General features: G+C 41.8%; 1 protein-coding gene across 1 annotated transcript; it reads right to left on the bottom strand.

Moving 5' to 3' along the window:
- Positions 1-406: 406 nt before the first annotated feature.
- ergic1 (endoplasmic reticulum-golgi intermediate compartment 1) lies at positions 407-18,367 on the bottom strand. The gene is made up of 10 exons (XM_084550334.1): positions 18,209-18,367; positions 12,218-12,279; positions 8,224-8,296; positions 7,692-7,786; positions 5,131-5,255; positions 4,502-4,606; positions 4,347-4,407; positions 4,018-4,118; positions 3,171-3,293; positions 407-1,649 (listed from the first exon to the last, which is right to left on the bottom strand). Exons 1-10 carry the CDS (start codon positions 18,226-18,228, stop codon positions 1,542-1,544), a joined length of 873 nt encoding a protein of 290 aa, XP_084406460.1. The 5' UTR covers positions 18,229-18,367; the 3' UTR covers positions 407-1,541.
- Between the last annotated feature and the right edge of the window lie 122 nt (positions 18,368-18,489).

Genomic DNA, 18,489 nt, shown 5'->3' with positions numbered 1-18,489 from the left:
TGTGACAGCTTAACACCCTCTTACATGCTCACATCACAGATGACAACCTGCAGGGTGTTGGCTCAGGCTGCCAGCTGAGGGAAATGAGCAGTGTCTGGGTGCAAAGTCCACCTCATCCCCTCATAAAGAGGCACGAGGCCTTAATACGTATTAAAAATCAAAGAGGTAAAGGTTCCATTTTCAGTTTCTGTGGATGACTGTTGATAAGGGCACACAGTCAGGTAAACAGTGTTTGATGAGGGAACGTAGTTCATGTTGACAACCAGCAATCTAAATTAAAACCTGGACTCAAAGACTGTTACTACAATAAAGTCTGAATAGGTGAAGTTTAACCAGGAACACATTAAATGAATAGTTAAAAACAATATAAAACGAAATAAAAGAACGATAGTCAACACAAAAACACAGAGTGCACAACAGTAACCTCTACAGTACCTTTTACTTGAGGAAGATTACAGGGTAATCTGAGACGGAACAAGAAATGAATGACCTTTAGATTAGAAAAACAGGTTATTCTCATTATCGCTGAACTTGATCGGAGGGAGAGGTAACCACAGAATAAAAAGAAAAATTAGTTCTCCCCTTGCAAAATCAAACCTTCATTACAATTTACAACTTCATGAAAAACAAAAAAAAAAGTCCATGTACCATGTACATAAACCAAACTACACCTTCACCTTATTTCTTAAATTAAAACTGGGAGTGTAACATATTTGGTATATATGGAATAAACTGACTGATCCATGTGTTGGAAAGAAAAAAAAAAAAATGTGAAGATACTGGTTTTCATGGCAGCTGCTGAAAGAGAGTGTCAAACAAATGAGAGCCATGAAAGCTAAAGGCACACTGATTGAATACTGGGGATGACATGTTGGACAGATTGACTGTAGAGTGATATAAATGCACTTTCTTTTAGTTCAGTGACAATAATACTTTAGATTTCAGTTCAGTCGATTTAAGGTTTATAAACCCCCGACGCTTCCTTCAAATAATCACTGTCTTTTGCAGTGTTGAAGAGCCAAACATAGTGCAGTTAAACTGATATACTAACAGATTATCTTATCTTGAACTCATTTACAGGCTCTTTTTGTCTGTCAGTAATTCAGGAATGAATTAAAAATGATTTGGGAAATACTGTGCTAGCACCAAATTTGGAAATCAGCCTTTTTTTTTTCTTCCAACTTCATTTTAAAAATATAAGCTGCAGCTGGTTGAATCCTGACACAGTACTTAATATTTTGTCCCCACGGAAACAAAAGAGATTCCCTCTCCTCTCCTCTCCTCTCTCCTGACACTGAAGACAGAGGACATGTGATAGTCAGCGTCCACACGTCACCAGAGCAGATGGAGCCTGAGAGGATCTTCAGTAAAAGACACGCAGCAGTGTAGCCTGGTAGTTATATCGAGTGCCAGAGACTCTTCATTGGTCACGGTGATACGATCTACCCGAGGAAGTCGTTTGGAGTTGGACTGGATTTAGCTAACAGGCTAGCAACTTTGCACTTATAAATAAGATGCGAGGAGGGGGTGGGAAGCAGTCCTCATGACATTTTTCCTATCTGGATCTTCTTCCAGGCCTCTGAAGCAGTAAATATACACGAGTCAATGATTCCTGCGACTGTGAACGTCCCTCCAACGATGGCACAAATCTGCAGAAAACACGTCCGTTAGAGCATTTAAGAGCTTTGATGTTTATATCTCTGGTCATTATGGCCCAATATTAGCGGTACTTCGTTATGTTTAATCACAACACTGCGTTACACTGACATCTCAGCATGGGATCTGGCAAATCCAGCCCCGCTGCATCTTGATTCACAATCTTGAGCCATGACTCATGATCACGCTATAAGCACACTCATCTCCTACCCATGCCTTAAGCCATGATAAACCTAAACAATACGAAGACAAATAATGGTGTAGCTCATCGGTGAGGCACCCAGTTTAATCCTGACCCACTAATCAGGCGGCAGGAAACTGTGATGAGGCGGCCTACATTTCTCAACTTAAAGGGTGAGCTGGGAAATTTAGTCATATACAAATGGGAAGTTTGGGAAGTGAAGTTATTCCACTACTAGATCACTACTACTATCGTTGCTGTACGCTAAAACTCTGTGTAACAGCTGGCTAGCTTAGTTTAGTACACGAACTGGAAGTAGGAGGAAATAGCGAGGCAGGTTAGCCTGGATAGCCATTAGCTAGCTTCCTTGTTAAATACTGTATGTCCATTTTGACTCCTGAGTCAAAAAGAAGAGCCTGACTTTACACTAAACTTCAATTAACACAATTTTAGTAAAACAGAGCAGTGCAACAACCTGTAAACAGACTATAAAAGTAGCCTATAAAGTTGCTTTGGCTAACATGGTACCTAACAGATGCCTTTCTATGCATTCGGCAGAGGCAGAGCATTTATTTAGCATTAGCATTTAGGATTTATTTAGAGTTTCTGCCTACTTGACACATAAAAGTCTTATATTAATTCTCCTTTCAGTGCTCGGATGAAGTATCTGGCTGTTTAGCAGCTAAATGCTTCACTTAGTTAACCAGCTAATCACTAACTTTTTTGGTTTGCCATCAAGTGCTTTACAGTGATGTATTTATTTATTTTTTTTTACTCAAAAAGCTAAACATTTAGCTAAAAGACACAAAAATACTCCATAGAACTGTGGGAAACTAAAGTCATTAGCTTAATTTATATTCTACTTGAACAAGACCAGTTCACAGCTATGCTAGTTAGCTTTTTTGAGGCTATACTTTGGCACAAATAGTAGGGCCCACGTGTTTTTAGGTGAATACAAACATTGTCATGCTAACATGCTATAAACAAGGCTAAAACAAAAGGCAACTGGACTTGTTTGTGTTTTCTTGAAGATCAAACAGGCTTCTCCAAAGTTTAATAGGTGCAATGTCCACCCTCTTAGTTTAGCATGTTATAATATTAACATTTACTATCGGCAGTTAACATAATTATAGCTGAGATCAAGTTACAGATTGATGGAACAGCTTTGTTTTGTCGTAGCGTGGCTAAACATGGCTCAACACTGGATTCACAAGTACAGCCGATTGACAGAGTGTATTCCTCAGTCAAAACATTTACACATTTAAAAGGCCTGAATTAAAAAGAAATGTACTTTAATGTAAGTTGTTTGGCCACGGGTGCTGAATTCACTCACTGTTGTGATGAAGCGGTAGAACGGCTGCCTCCTCTCTGTGTACTTGACTGTGATCGGACTGAGGTCGTATCTGAACCAGATTGCTGGGATAATTCTGCCTGTGTGGCTGTAAGCAACGTACTCCTGAGTGGAAAGGAGAAAAAGGGAAGCGTCACAAATTTCAATAAGTTTTGGAGCTTTGCGCTGGCAAGAGAAACGAATTCACTCAACAATGAGAAAGTTAATCTCATTAAATTTAGAAATCAATCCAGCTCCATCTGGATTCTCATTCTTCTCTTTCATGGTGGCAGCGGCGGTTTCTGAGTCATTACTGGATTAGGATGGAAGTCATTCAAATGTCATAAATGACTCATTAAAAATGTTGCCTGATTAATACTCATGAAGTAAGTATGAGGAGGCTACAGTGTGTTATAACTTATGACGTGGCTATCAGGGAGTTCACGCAATAAACAATAAATATCAGGTCAGGGCATGACATGGACTGGTGGTAAAGTCCAAAACTCAGATGTGTGCATCAGCCGGGCCTTTTTTTACGCTTCGGGAATGAAGTTTTGGAATATTTTGCTCATATTTTCCCGGCTTCACAGCTGACCTGCACTGTTATTAGTCCACACTCCCAACACAGCTGTCAGTCAACACAGTTCTAGGAAGTGTGTTTATGGTTTGTTGACATCGAGGGCAGTGTTTCCAGTCACTAGGGGTGAGCTTTCACTTCCGAGTGAGTGCACCAGTTAACACAGCAGTACACGCTCTGGCCATATGTTGGGAAGGTCATGCTGCCTACACAATAAGTCCAAAAACAACATAAGACATAAACGTATGGCATGAACAAGATGAGATACAGTACCTTGTTGGCTACTGTGTACTGGTAGGAGAACCTCTGTTTGCCTGATAGGTCTTCATATACAGTTGGTACAATCTTCAGTATGTAGTCGTGCGAGGCCAGAGCTGCAAGGAAGTTACTTCGATTAAAAAAAAAAAAACACATCTTCAGTATTCAAGATGAAGTCATGACAAAAGTTGCTGGAGTCAGCTGTGAGGCCGTTTCCTCTCAGTTTGGATTGAAAAGCTGCCCACTGGGTGTCTCATTTCATTCCGTCACCCTATGTCAGCAGGCAGGCTTACATAAACGTCACATAGTGGCTAGAATGAGTTCATGTGCGAGCGGATACATACGATTAGATGACAGCCTGTCGGCCCCTCCTAAGGCGTTAAAGGCTCCTTGGACTTTCTGTACCTGTCGGGGGAAAAGAGATCCATTCTTAAAGTCTTTATGCTGTAGATTACCCTTCATTTTCTTGTGTGTGTGTGTCTTTCATGCGTGTCCTGACCTGGAGCTTTTCTCCAAATGCCAGCTTGTGGATGATGTGAGTCATGTCAGGGTTTTGGGGCTGCGCTGTGGCACTGTGTGTTGACACATGGAAGTTTCCTGGTACCTGAAAACACGCACATACACACACAGCTAGTTAGGTTTGTGCCAGTGAAGCCACAAGCACCTGTAACACATCTAGTAAACTAATGTCCACGTCTGAAGGCACGCACACTTGGTTGGAAACTAAATGTTCCTTTCCTCCCGACTTGACGGGCTTTACGTATTTCCTACCGTTCTACGAGTAGAGTGTTAAACTGCTGAGTTAGTCATTTTAAATGTGCTGGAAGGACTGACGCACAAGATGGAGATGGAACAAACAGGGATTCACACAGCACAGACTATACTGTAACTGAATACCAGAGCTCTGTCATTTAACGTAACTCAATTTATATGGAAGTGGACGGTGCAACGACTCTAGTCTAAGACAAATAATAATAATAGAACGAAAGTGCGCAACTCAAAAAATACCAGGTCTCTTATTCATCTTAATGTAAATACTGGTGAAAAAACCATCAGACTGTTGCTATTTCCTGAAGGAAATCAACACATGACTCATTCAGTTTGTGTGGGCCGGCCATGAGGCCTTACTTTGTTGATGGTGAACACTCCCTCAAAGCGACATCCGCCACCCTGGTTGAGAGGAATCTTCATCGAGTTGTCAATGTGACCGACCTCGTGGCGGCCCATCTCATCTTGGATGTCCAAACCCACCACTGAAATGAAAACAAAAAGAACCATGGGGGGGACGATGCAAACATAATGAGGAAGCATCAAAGTAATAAACAGTTTCGTCCAAACTTTTACTGGTGCTGGTATTGGTTAATCAATCAAACAATAGAAAGCAATCAACAAAAACGAACTTTGATTTGTTTTAGTGGCTCGTTTAGTCTAAAAACTATGATAAACTCCCAAAGAGATGTCCTCAAATTTCTTATCTTATCCGTGTAATTATTTACAGAAAACAGTCCACTCTTCACATTTGAGACAAAGAGGCCTTAAAAAGTATTAATCAAAATTGCTGCGGATGAATTACTCAACTTCAACACTCACTTGCCAAAAGATTAGGTACACAAATGCATCCTGTCATAATACTGCTGCACTTAATCCCCATTTATGACCATAAAACGATTCGGTCTATGTTGAAACAGATTAAGAAAGATGATAATTCAACTGTAAGATAATTTTGAGGGATGTAGTTTGTGGTGTTGTTTTACCGCTTTGACATAAACACTTAAACTGGGTTTGTCAAAACAACATAAACGTGTCGGTACAACACAGTACAATTCGATAGTACTACAAACCACAGCCTCTTGAGTATTTCAAACAAATGCTGACTACAAAAACCTTCATGAAGCAAATATTTAGTGCAGGACTGTTACATTAGACTGCATTAGTTTTCACTAGAGTACCTAATCAACTGGCAAGTGAATATATATTAAACATCAGCTTATTTTCTCCATTTTTAGGACGATCTTTGTTAAGTTGAAGAAAATTAAAATGCGGAGGACATCATCTTATAGACTAAACAAATACCTGGACAATTCTAAATATTAACCTATATATTTTTTATTATAACTATCAACAACAAAACAGACATATTTCATTAATAAAGAAATAGGAAAAATAGAGAAAAGAATTTGACTGCAGAGAGTGACCCACAAAGTAAACACTAAGTCCAAACAGTCCATTTATCATGCCCATCACCCCGTCTCTCTGTCTGTGTTTTTCCATCTAGACTTCAGTAACCCTCCCATGCAGGCTGCCGTGTGTTGGCACACTGGCAGTGGCCTATTTTCAGAGCCTGCCTGAGCTGCATGTTGGCCAGCAACGCCACAGGGGGACGTCTGCTGGATGTGTGCTAAAAACCTCCGCATGCCGTCTGTCTGACCTTTGACATTCAAGACGAGTTTAGTCTCAAAATACAGTGCACAAATATAAAGTGAAGTGTGCCGTGTGCGTGTGAAAGAGCGAGCGAGAGAGAGAGATGGTCGTTTCTCCTTTTTAAGACATTTCGGGAGTTGAAAGAAGGGTGATACAAAGTGGATCCGGGGTGGGGTGCGGTGGGGTGGGATGGGGTGGTGCGGTGGGTTATTATGAGGTTATTACACGCCGGTTGTGCTTTTCCATGAAGTCACAAATCAAGACGAGGCAATCCGTAAAGGTCAGTGGAGGGAGACAATGTTTAACTCTGGAAGAGCAGAGCAGATAAATAGTAAAACGAGATGGAAATGCCAGGTTTTCCGTGATGGAACGGTTTCTCCCTCCAAGTAAATGTGCAAAGTATGACAACCTGTTCGGAGGCCTGGAAAAATAGACTGATGTACAATATTAACCCGCAGGGGAGGAGCATTTCTGCTCATTACATGCAGCTGCAGTGCGGTTAAACCAAAGTGTTTGAGCTGGTATTTAAGAGGGCCCCACATTTTGGAACAAGAAAAAAATTCTGCAAATAAACAAAACCGCCATACACACAATCATCAAGAGCTTTAATTAGAACCGGCCTGTGTTTAGGCATGCCATGAGTGAGCTGGTCTGAACACGTGGCCGACAGCTGTGTGTCTGCATGCCAAGGCCTCTATCGCAGAAAATCTGGACTTCATTTTCATGCAGGCACTTATTAGCTTTGCCATTTTTGGATATCGCTCGAACTGAATGAATGTGCGGAGTTTTCTGCGCCAATGTGTGCGTTTCTTTGTGCCATTTGTCACCCGGCATAGTTTCTGAGGGGAGTCATGAGGCGCAAATAACCGGTGACTGCTCTCCGTCCTGGCTACGCGTCAAGAGGCCTGCCCACTTCCATGACATCGGAGGTACAGTAGACGAGCCGGCGGAGGCAACTTAACGCCGGAGCCAGATCACAGCTGTGTGGCAGCACGAGATTGAACGGAGTCTCGTGTTATCGCGAAGCCTGCCACGGCACAACTGGGCCAACAAACAATTATGTAGTGAGAGTCTTTATCTAAAGTCCGCATTTATCTTTTGCCAATATGCCGTGTTAAATGACAGGGTGCGGTGCGATGGTGTCTGATAAAGGAGAAAAACAAACCATAAAAACGGGCGCTCTGAAGGACGCGAGAGAGAAAACACACAAACAGGAAGTGCAGAGAAAGAGATAGTGGTAGATATGTATATAGTGTGTATATACTCACAATCACAGTGCAAGTTTGGCAAACTGATGTTTAAACTCACATCTATCTTCCCACCACTGTCTTTATCAGGATCATCCACATACAGTTCATTAACACTGTCATGGACGAAAAAAGAGAAACAATGGTTACATTAAACTTTTGATGGGATGAAAAGAAAAAAGAAAAAAAAACACACACACAATACGGCCATCGCACACCACTATAGCAGCCGGGGACTCATCTTGTGCCAAACTGAGAGGAAGAAGCATTAGAGTATCTCTGTCAGTGTAATTTCCTTTCTGTCACACCCTCCCCAAGTCATCCCTTATTACACATTGCCAAGAGGCTGACGCATGCACAAAGTCAATTTCCTGTGACAAAATTGACTTCACTCATTGGTTACAACACTGGCCGGGCCGAACACATCATAATGAGGGCACTGACATTCATGATTAAGCTCCCGTGTGGCGGCCGAAGGGTCTATCTACCGATGGACCGGTGCGTTTCCGCGACAGGATATTGCGAGAGGCGCGCGCGCCACCGCGGTACCTACATTTCAGTGGCTATGAATCCCGTCAGCTCAGACAGGAACAGGAAGATGATGAAGACACAGCAGAGGATGGAAACTGTGGGCAAAGAGGAAGAGCGTTAGCATGAATGGCTTCACTGTTGATGTCACTTCTTTCACATCAATCTCAAGTTTCACCAGCTTCTCACAGAATGATGCAAACCCAGTGAGACGAACTAATCCAGCCTTTTGGAATGGCTGACCTAAGCTACTGACATTAATGAAATCACAGCGGCCATAAAAAGATTTTTTTTATTTTTTTTTCCCCCTAAATAGCGGTTTTACTGGCGGTGTTAGGTCTGCCATTACGCAGGTTTTTTAAAGACCCACCTACACAAATTACACATTAAGAAGCAACACAGCAGGAAGCCATTACAACATGTTGTGGTGATCTCATGCTTTGCTTTAATACAAACAGGTCATTTTAGGACTCTATAGACAAACTCGCACACTGACAATCACAGTGAGGAAACATCCTCTTAAAAAAGAACCTGTACGGAAACCAAATTAGGACTAGAAACCTTATATAATGAGGGTCTTTTTTTTTTCTCCACAATATAAAGTGTGAGCTTAAAAGGACAGGGAGCCGGGCTGTCTGTTTCATTTCATGTGTCAAACTAATCAGCCAAAGGGTCAAATAAAACACTGTCATGCGTTTACAAAGATAAATATGGAGGCAACTGATCTGGGTCTGCGCAACTGCGGTCTATCCGGTATGGCGAGGGCCTGGTCGGAAAGCCCTCACTCAGCAGGTGAGGCGTGTTTACGTGGCAACTGTCTCCTAGGCTCACACACTCACATGACCTTGTGGCTGGCAGGGCGTCGCACCAAACCTGTGGCTGGTGCAGGATTTACATAAGGTAATGTTTAACCAACAAACAATAGGGAGTGTCGCTATGACACATGTGTTTCCATGCCAGGTTCATCAAAAGACTTGTACAGTAATTCTACCCCGGCTTCAAAGGATGAAATACTGGAAGCGGCGTACTACAGATTAGAGCGATGGGCTACTACTGGTTTAACGTCAACAGCTTCGCAATGGAAACCCTGACAAGTCGAGAGATTTACAAAGCCCTAACCTGAGTGCTTTTTATTTAAACTTAAGCTCATCCGCAGGGCTCATACATTCTCAGAGCCCTGACACAAATAATCGGGTACAATAACACCATGAATCAGCCGGTGACATGAGAATCTAGCCTTACATTTCCGTAATCAGATGTCCCATTTATTTTTGTACTGTTTATGTCTCTGCCTAAAGTCTATTCTCCCCACACAGCACAGACTAATGGCAATCTTCTAACCGCACAGACAGAACACACAGATATTAATCATCACACAACACACTGATACAGTGCATTACAGTTTAACCAAAAGAGACTCTCGGTGGTAAAAGCAGAGGTTTTGTTTGAAGTAAATACAGTAAAAAAAAAAAAAAAAATATTGAAGCAAAGGAATGTGCCCCTAAAGAAAGAGCAACAAAAACAGATGGGGTCAAATATTTGGCCTTTTGTGAAAAGGGGGAGCCTGTTTCTGGTTGCCTCTGAACCACACTTGCCAGAATGCGAGCGGACCTGTGGGTGAAGCTCTAACATTTGCCTAACGTCCGAATCAACCCAGTGCCCTCGCTCCTAGACAGTGGACAGAGACAGGAAGGGAGTCGACGGTGTAGAGGAAGGACTTCCATCCACTTCCTCCTGGGTGGAAAATCCAGAGTATATGCAGTATGTTTAGTAATTTCATTGTCTTCCCTGTCATCTAATAAGCTTTTACAGCCTGTTTTTGACTGTTCGCTAACCAACGACAGCCCTGTTTATTCAACGTGTCATCAGTTTTGCTTGGCTTGCTCTGCCCCACGTTCTCATCAGCTGACCAATGAATAATCAAAACTAGAAAATGACCCAGGAGCCAAAAATGTGTCATCAAGTCTTTTGCATTACGTGTAGCGGTGAACAATCAAGCCCCTATCCGATTACACAATGACTGATGGATGACAAGCAGAAAAAAAAACATGTGACGTGACAGGAAAGACAAACACATTCACATTTCCATTGATGACTTCCCAGGAGCCTGTGGCGATGAAAGAACACAATCATTAACATTCTTATCGTGCTAGTTGTGCTAAAACAGGTACTTCTAAGCGCTGACTGTCTCTGTCAGGGCATACCTCCACGCTAGGACACGCAGGTACTTAAGTTACAGCTGTCAACTCCCCTTATTGCTAAACTATGCTTCAGCACATCCACCTTCCTCCCTTCCTAATAAAAAAAAATGTGTGTCAAACTCCAAAGGTATGTTAAATACCACCTCTGAAGCCCCGCTGCTAGCATTGCAAAGTTATTGCTATTTAATGACGACACAGTTTGCAAGTGTGCCAGACCAAAACATCTGAGAGAGAACAGGTCTATCGCTTGAAATAAAGTTCGTCTAAAAAGGTTATCACATCGATGGTAGTTGGTTTTTGTTGCCGGTTACTTTATCATCTTTCGTCAGTATTGAAACATTTACAATAGGTGTTGCTATTTCTACCCTTTAAGGGCAGATTAGCAATGAGCAGCTGGGATGGTCTCATTTCCTGGAAAGTCGTTTTTTTCCCTGACATGTTTAAAGTCATTATTGGTATATTCAAGATGACAAAGAGCAAACCAAACAGGCCGCGACACCCGTGACACATGATTCATTTCAAACGCATGCATGTTAATCATAAAAACATTTTCTGGTCTTTGTTCAGACCTTGTGGAAAGATCCAACCTGGGCTATCTGATCACAAGTGACTAGCTTGTGACTGGTCACTGGTGACTAGCTAGGTACATATGTTCAGACCTGGCCTTAAACACATGTCTCCAGATCCGATCTCAGTTTTGCGCTCCGTATGCAAATAAACCCCGGCATCATCATCTGTGGCGCAGTGGAATATTGTAATAGCTGCCGTCTCCAATAGATCACAACAGCTGCTCCAGAACCAAGAACAGCGGTGTTTTATTGGTGCGTGTCATGACTTTGGCACACACGTGAAGTTATTATTTATTGATCCCGGCCCTGACGTTAGTTAGAGCGGCACAAAAGCCAAATGTGGTCAGAGATCATGTCTCCTACAATGCAATCACAATGCGTCCCGGGGGTGTTCACACCAGTCTTTCTATGTGATCGGATGGCCCAGGTCAGATCTTAATCTTAATGTAGGTGAGGTGTGAGGTGCCTGGGACCTGCAAGTGACGAAACTGTAACATTATGCCACGTTTGGGTTAAAGTTACTCACGTCCACCACGTTTCTGTGAGTATGACGTCAACAGCTTGGCAAGTCGTGACCAAATGATACAAATTCTCCTATTTTGGGGAGTTATTCACATCAAATTTCCAGTTTCCAATTATTTTTCCAATTATTCCAGCGTCACATAAACACGAGGTAAGGCAGCAGTATCTGTAGGACTTTGAGGTCTGTGTGTGCGAAATATTATCAGCTAGCTTAATGTTATCACATAACATGTTAATTCGAGGTGGATAAATATAAAAAATATGAAAGTCAAAGAAAGTAGCCAGTTAGCTTAGCACAAAGAAAGTAAAAATCAGCTGATGCTCACAAAGTTTGTTCATTGTGTTTAATAACAAGAAAACCTTAAGTGCCTAAGTAGTTTGTCACTCCTACCTTTTCCTTTCCTTTCCTTTCCTTTGAATTATTGAGTAATAGAGGTATTTTTGTTACCTCTGGACAAAGCCAGACTTGCCGTTTCCTGTTTTGAAAGTGCTGCCAACAGCTTGATAGTTTCAAATTTCATGAGAGTAATTTTGATCTTTCCAGCTGAGTAAAAATATGTGCTCATACCTTGATTTATTTATTTATTTTTAACTCCATTTTGTGTGTTTTGTTTAAAAAAATAAAAATCTACATTCAAGGATCCCAGCTACATAATGTGAACAACTCCGACGTGCTTAAGCAAAACATGCGGTCATTACTTGGGCCTGTGCGTGAAGGACTACTCACTGAAAGCTCCTGTGTATGTTGGCTGGGTGAGATCTTTTGGCACTTTCCTGTAGATATCAAATCTGAGGAGACACAGGGGGGAAATGGAAAACAAAAAAAAGGGGGGAAAGGGGAGAGAGAGAGAGAGAGAAAAAAAAACACAGCAAATGTTAAAACTACGTGCTGAGAAAAGCAGCACATTCTGTACCCATCAGGCTGTGCGATATTACAGAAGAGAGGAGGAATGTTAGCTCTGGACCGCTGCCATCAACAGATCCAGACGGCCAGCCGCAACACACACAAACACACACACTTTTACAGGGTCACGCCTCTTCCTCTGAATGTGTGCTTTGTAATTATGACCTGACCCCAACAAAGGTCTCTGACACCTCGCATATACACAAAGCCAACATAAACACACACAATCACCAGTGAAAATAGAGCAACGGCTTTAAACTATACGGAAGGACATTGCTGTACAGTTACGTCTAGTAACAACAGCAGGGGGGGATTTAGTCAGGCGGTAGATTTATTCTCATCTAAATCATCAGTTTACCAGTTTTAGACCCATTCGGATACTTTCAGAAAAAACACACTGAGTAAATCAGTGATTCAGAAGCGGAGGAAGATCATTGCTACCTGACACAATCGACTCTCGTCTTGTGAAACACTTTTGTTGCCTATTTTTGGGAGCTGAGACAGGGAAGAAAATCTGCTACTCAACGCAAAAACTATTTAAGTTTGGGAGTTCTAGCGCATGTCCTTTTTGGGCAGTGAAACTTTTTCGACCCCGAACTCCATCGCCGGCTGCGCGAACCCCGCCCACTCTCATCTTCCCTCTAGCACTTTCTCCTCCTTTCCCCCCATCTCCTACCAAAACACTCTCCTCTGTTCACATTTCTTCCACCAAGAGCTGCCAGAGGGAAAAAAAATAAAATAAAAAATCACAGCTGATGCAATGTAGGGTGGAGGAGGAAGCAGGAGGGAGGGCTTCCTGTCCAAGTCTCGACCTAGCTGCTTCTGGTTCTTTTGTTTTTATCTTCAAAGCACTGCATCTAGTCTCTGTATCACACTCTCTTGCTCTCTCTCTCTCTCTCTCTCTCTCTATTCAGTATTAGATCACTGCAAATTGCCGGACAGGAAATATAGGCCAGACGACAGCAGAGAGAGAGAAGGGCTGGGCGGGGGTCTAATAGCCTAATACACTCCCTGAATGTTGAGCCTTAATGTGCGAGAGAGACAGCCTCTTTCCTCCTGTGCTCTCCTGAGACCGCAAGACAGGTGTAACACCGTCGTGTGAAAACCTTCAAATAAATCCAGTTTTGTCGCTCGCCACATGTTTGATTTCAGTTCAAGGATTACAGGATTTCCCTTTTAGATTTCCCCTGACAATAGACAAGACAATACACTGGATGACCCACGTAAGTTGCAAAAGGAACTTGTGGTCAGAGTGGCTGACACTAAAACTGAAAAGTTTAGTTGGCACATTTGGGTGATGTTTTGTACTTTTATCCGGTGGAAACCACATGAATTACATTAGGTTATTTCAGAAAACTATTTATACACGTCAACCTCTGCCTTTGCTAGATTTCATTAACTTACAATTGCTGAATATACGCATTATATTTACATTTAGATAATTCAGGTATATATACAGAGTTAAGTCTAAAACGAATGAATGAAAATAAATATTTAAAGAAGCCTTCAGCACTAGCCGTATGTACACAAGCGCATATTTATAGGGAGCCTCGTTTGAGCCTCGTTTCCCAACGCCAAATTGAAATGTGAGCAACGAAACTAAATCTCCCTCCACTGGTCGGTCCAGACGTGAGGCGGAATCTGATGCTCCATGTGAGCTGTAAATAAACTCGGATGGATGGACAGTCTGGATGTGAGCCGGTCCAAATGACGTTTGAACTCAACAGTCAGATGTGGACATCTTCATATGATACGATGACCACTTTATATTTCCTCCGGTGTTGATCAGAAATCACGTGGAAACACGCACTCCATCCCACACACTGATTATTCTGCTTTGATATGACAGGAACTAAATGATTGCATTATAACACACACACACACACACACGAAAGAAAGCATGTGATCGTCTCATCCTTCCACCGCTACCCCACATACACTGTGCTAAAGTAAAAAGACCTGATGTAGACCCTGCCAATACTGAAATAAAACCATAAAATTATTATTTGCCCAAAATATCACAAAATGTGTGAACCTTTATTTTGAAAGGTCAAACACAGAGGAAGGGCACAAAGCTAGAAACATATAAGGTATGGCTTTTCCTATTATATGTGACTGCATTTAGTCAAGTTAAAAATATATATATTGTGGATAATAAATCTGTGAGAATAACCTGTAATATTTGCTTCATGTGGCATTTTAATCATTAAAATACAGTATTTAAAACCTATTATGGAGAGTAATTTACAATTTAATGTTGACGTGAGAATCAAGATCAACCAAGACATTTATATGTTGCACATGTACATTTTAATGTCTACTATACGTATTTATTTTTAGCTAGGATGAGAACTCAGTGCCTCCTCATTTCCTCCGCTCAGAACACTCTGTTTTCATGAATATTAATGCTGACTCTTGAGATTTCACCTCTCGGTCTGCTGTTGACGTTTGTAATTTCCTGAATTACAGTCAGAACATCTACCTCCGTCACGTCTCGCTGCACCGTCTTCTGCAGAGGGGCTCTGTTTTGTTTTTTTTTTGTGATTAGCGAGGACGTGGTGTACCAGCATCCCTCTGTCGACACCGTGAAACGAGAATACAGGGCCACATTTCAAGGAGGGGTCTTGCTAAATAAACCCAAATCACGCAAATGAGTCACAGTGAGTCAGAAGCTCATCCATTCTGTGAGTAAGCCTACGTTATAAGCGGTTGTGGTTGTCACTTATGATCCTGTACGTCGCCTGCATCTTTCTTTACGTGGGTCGTCAGTCCGTGTGTGCTGGAAGTGAACAACATCAGCCACACAACAGCCGTCAAGATTAAGAGATATCATTACGTCTGTTGACAGAAAGCTGAACCTTCTTCCTCAAGCTCTAAACTCACCATGATCTAATCATCACTTAAAAGCACATCATCAAGTTAGCCCAAACCAACCCTCCTTGTGTCAATAAATGACACAATCAAAAAGGTCAATGAATGCTCAGGATAAAGCCTTTCAGTTATGCACTCATTCTTTCAAGAGAAATCCATTGAGTCATCCTGAATGAGGTTATCCTTATTGTTAGAAGATGATCTTTTTGCTGCGGCATTGTTGCAGCCATTCACAAGCAAAACGGAAAGTCTATACATTCTGTCCACGCTGAATTCTAAGAAAGGCCAAGTCCAGCAATGAACTGATCCTACAAACAAGTACACCTTACTAAAATCCCTGATGTGTATTAATCCGCAGCTGAAAATGGTACCAGACAAATGAACTAGTTACTCCTGTTTGAGCAAAATGTTAAAAACAAGTCAGTGTATTTGTTTATATGTTGAATGTTTGCTCAGTCTAACTAAAACCAGTCTGATTAGAGATTCCAATTTCACTGTTTACACTGACACAACTGTAAATAACATTAAATAACGTTTTTTACTATAACCACAAAGTGGTTCTGCCCATCGTGGAGCATCCAGCTTTCCATAAATATAACAGAAGAACAAGACCCTGTTCAGACCAGGTTATTTAAAATCCGTCCTGAGCGACAAGGAACCGCAAGTAACCAGCTGAAAATACTAATTTTAAATAGAAATTCGGTGCATCTCAAGGACTGATGTACAGTAGAACATGCTGCAGTCTCTAATTGATTGCTACCTTCTGCCGTATGAAAAGCTCAAAGAGCGCTGTTTGTCGAGTTTACATCATGAAGACTTGAGGTCATGACACACATTTTGGAACAAGCTGTAATGTCTCACACTCAATGAAATTGACATTTAAATTATTATTCATGTGATCATTTGTAATTGTGGTTGTATTTTTTTTTCTTGAATGAATGATAAGCTCAGTTGAGTAAGAGGTCCTTTATGTCACCCAGGAAGGCATGTGTTCACACTGCTGAAAGAATGTGGTCACAAGTGGCCAGACCACCTCCAAATGGGGTCAGAGTGATCGCAAATGTGTCCTGGGTGTGCTCACACATGTACATTAAGACGGCCAGTTGCGATCATATTGCTCAAGACAGATATTAATCTACAATTGGGCTGGATTGGAACAGTCTGTTTCGACTGAGGTGGTTACAAGGAGACCATCGTTCATATTAAAACTTTGTTGGTTTTAACCTTTTCAGGGAATTTCTTGATAGTAACAAGAAACATAAGGCCAGCTGTTCGCTTTAACGTACTTCTGGTGGGGTAAGAACAAAAAATACACAACGCGGCATTCTGGGAATAAAGCTGTTTCACACACTCACACTGGTGACTAACACCTCACTATTTCTGAGCAGGCGACACGACGAAACCTACTCGTTAGTTGGCCAATCCAACTTCTATCTGTTGCAACGCAGGTTATGTGTAATCACGGCTCCGAGTGGAGTGAGGGAAGCACATGAACCAAAGATGACCCCTAGATAACCCCCTGACCTGCTCTTACAAACCGATCTACTGAAGAAGTCCCATTGAGAACGTTACGACATCCTGTGTAGTAAATTCTTTCTGTCGTTAGCACACAGCTCTGTGACTATCATTGTTCCTTACATTGATGATGTAGTGAATAAAATGTCAGGGTTAAAATTAACCTACAGACCTGACATGATTGGTCATTTGACTGATTACTAATTAGGAGCCACACTCACTTGCCCGCTTGTCCGGTTTATGTTAAAACCGCGTCTAAAAGGTGGTAATTCAACACTATGCTCATTTTGGAGAATGTAGTTCGTGGTGCTGTTAAACTGGACTGAATCAAACACAAAGGTCTTTCTGTTGTTTAATCTGGCCACACGGGGCTGTCAAAACAATAGAAACATGTGTCCGTACAACACAATACGATTCAATAGAACGATAAACCACAGCCTCCAAAAAATGAAAACAATGTGGAATCAATAGTTGTCTCAGTTATTTTGAACATAATGCTAAATACAATAACTTGAATGAAGATGAGATTTAGAGCAGGGCTGTTATATTGGAATGCATTTGTTTCCGCCTTTGCACCTAGTAAACTGGCGAATGCACTTTTACAAGCAGTTAATCATTTTCGATGCTCGAGGAAAAATGTCAATTGTTCTTGAGAAAATCTAATCATATTTTTTTTTATTTTTTTTTTTGTCATATTATAATAAAACAATACATCATCAATCAAATGGTGTAGCAATCATAGGATTTAGACAGAATACCACCCAGTATCTGGACAACAGAGTGAAGTCACCCCAATGCAAATGGCGGCAGAGTGCAAACATCCTGTATATTCTGGTGATTAGGGTGTGCTCTATTGACAGCCCTATGGAGTAGGTGTGACTATTGGTTTAGTTCCTGTTGCCCAAGTATCAGGAGATTAACTGAATGTCTCTGCAATGTCAATGGGTGTATTGCTTGACTCCCATTGTTTCCGACTGTTTATTGGTGGCTAATGGGTGCATTTTTAAGCATTCAGTTGTAAATAAGCCTATGACGTTTGCTTAGAACAACACTGACCTGTGACACCAGTGTGTCTTCCGTCAGGGACACTGTACCCCGAGGTTAGTGTTGCAAACATTAGGCTGCACGAGGAAATCTGCACATGCGCAGGAGGGAAGTCTCGCTCAAAAAAAAAAAAAAAAAAATCTGTGAGCATACCTGAGCATCACTCTCTCCACGCAGACACACACACACAAAAAAACTTCACGGTTCCTGCCACAATGAAGCCCATTCATGCCAAATGAAATGAGAAACACTGCTGTTACAACTTTGTCTGCTTCATTAGCAGGCGATGCTGTGCCAGCCGTTAATTCATCCACAGAGCGTAAAGAATCACCGCCACCGTCCCTTTAACGGATGAACCCAAACGAACGGAAGCCCCGTACTCACCTCCTAACATCGAAAGGCATGATGCTTGCACGTTTGACTGGGGGGGGGATTAGCGAACAAAGCTACAAACAACGGGCGACCATACAGCTCCCTTCAACACTACCGGTTGTTCATCGGTACCGGGCTGACGTCAGCTTAGGACGCTTTGCAAAAGCTGATTGGCCGAGAGCTACTTCCGGCTCCCTCTGATTCTTCTTCCGCCGAGAGCGTTGCATCGGTGTTACATTCCTTCTCGAAACTTGACTCAGAGTTCGTTTTTATTTATTTATTTATTTTAAATG

This window comes from Chelon labrosus, assembly GCF_963514085.1.
Source record: "Chelon labrosus genome assembly, chromosome: 8".
Classification (NCBI taxonomy): domain Eukaryota; kingdom Metazoa; phylum Chordata; class Actinopteri; order Mugiliformes; family Mugilidae; genus Chelon; species Chelon labrosus.
Note: the sequence above shows the minus strand (reverse complement) of the source record. Positions and strands in the feature narration are given on the sequence as shown.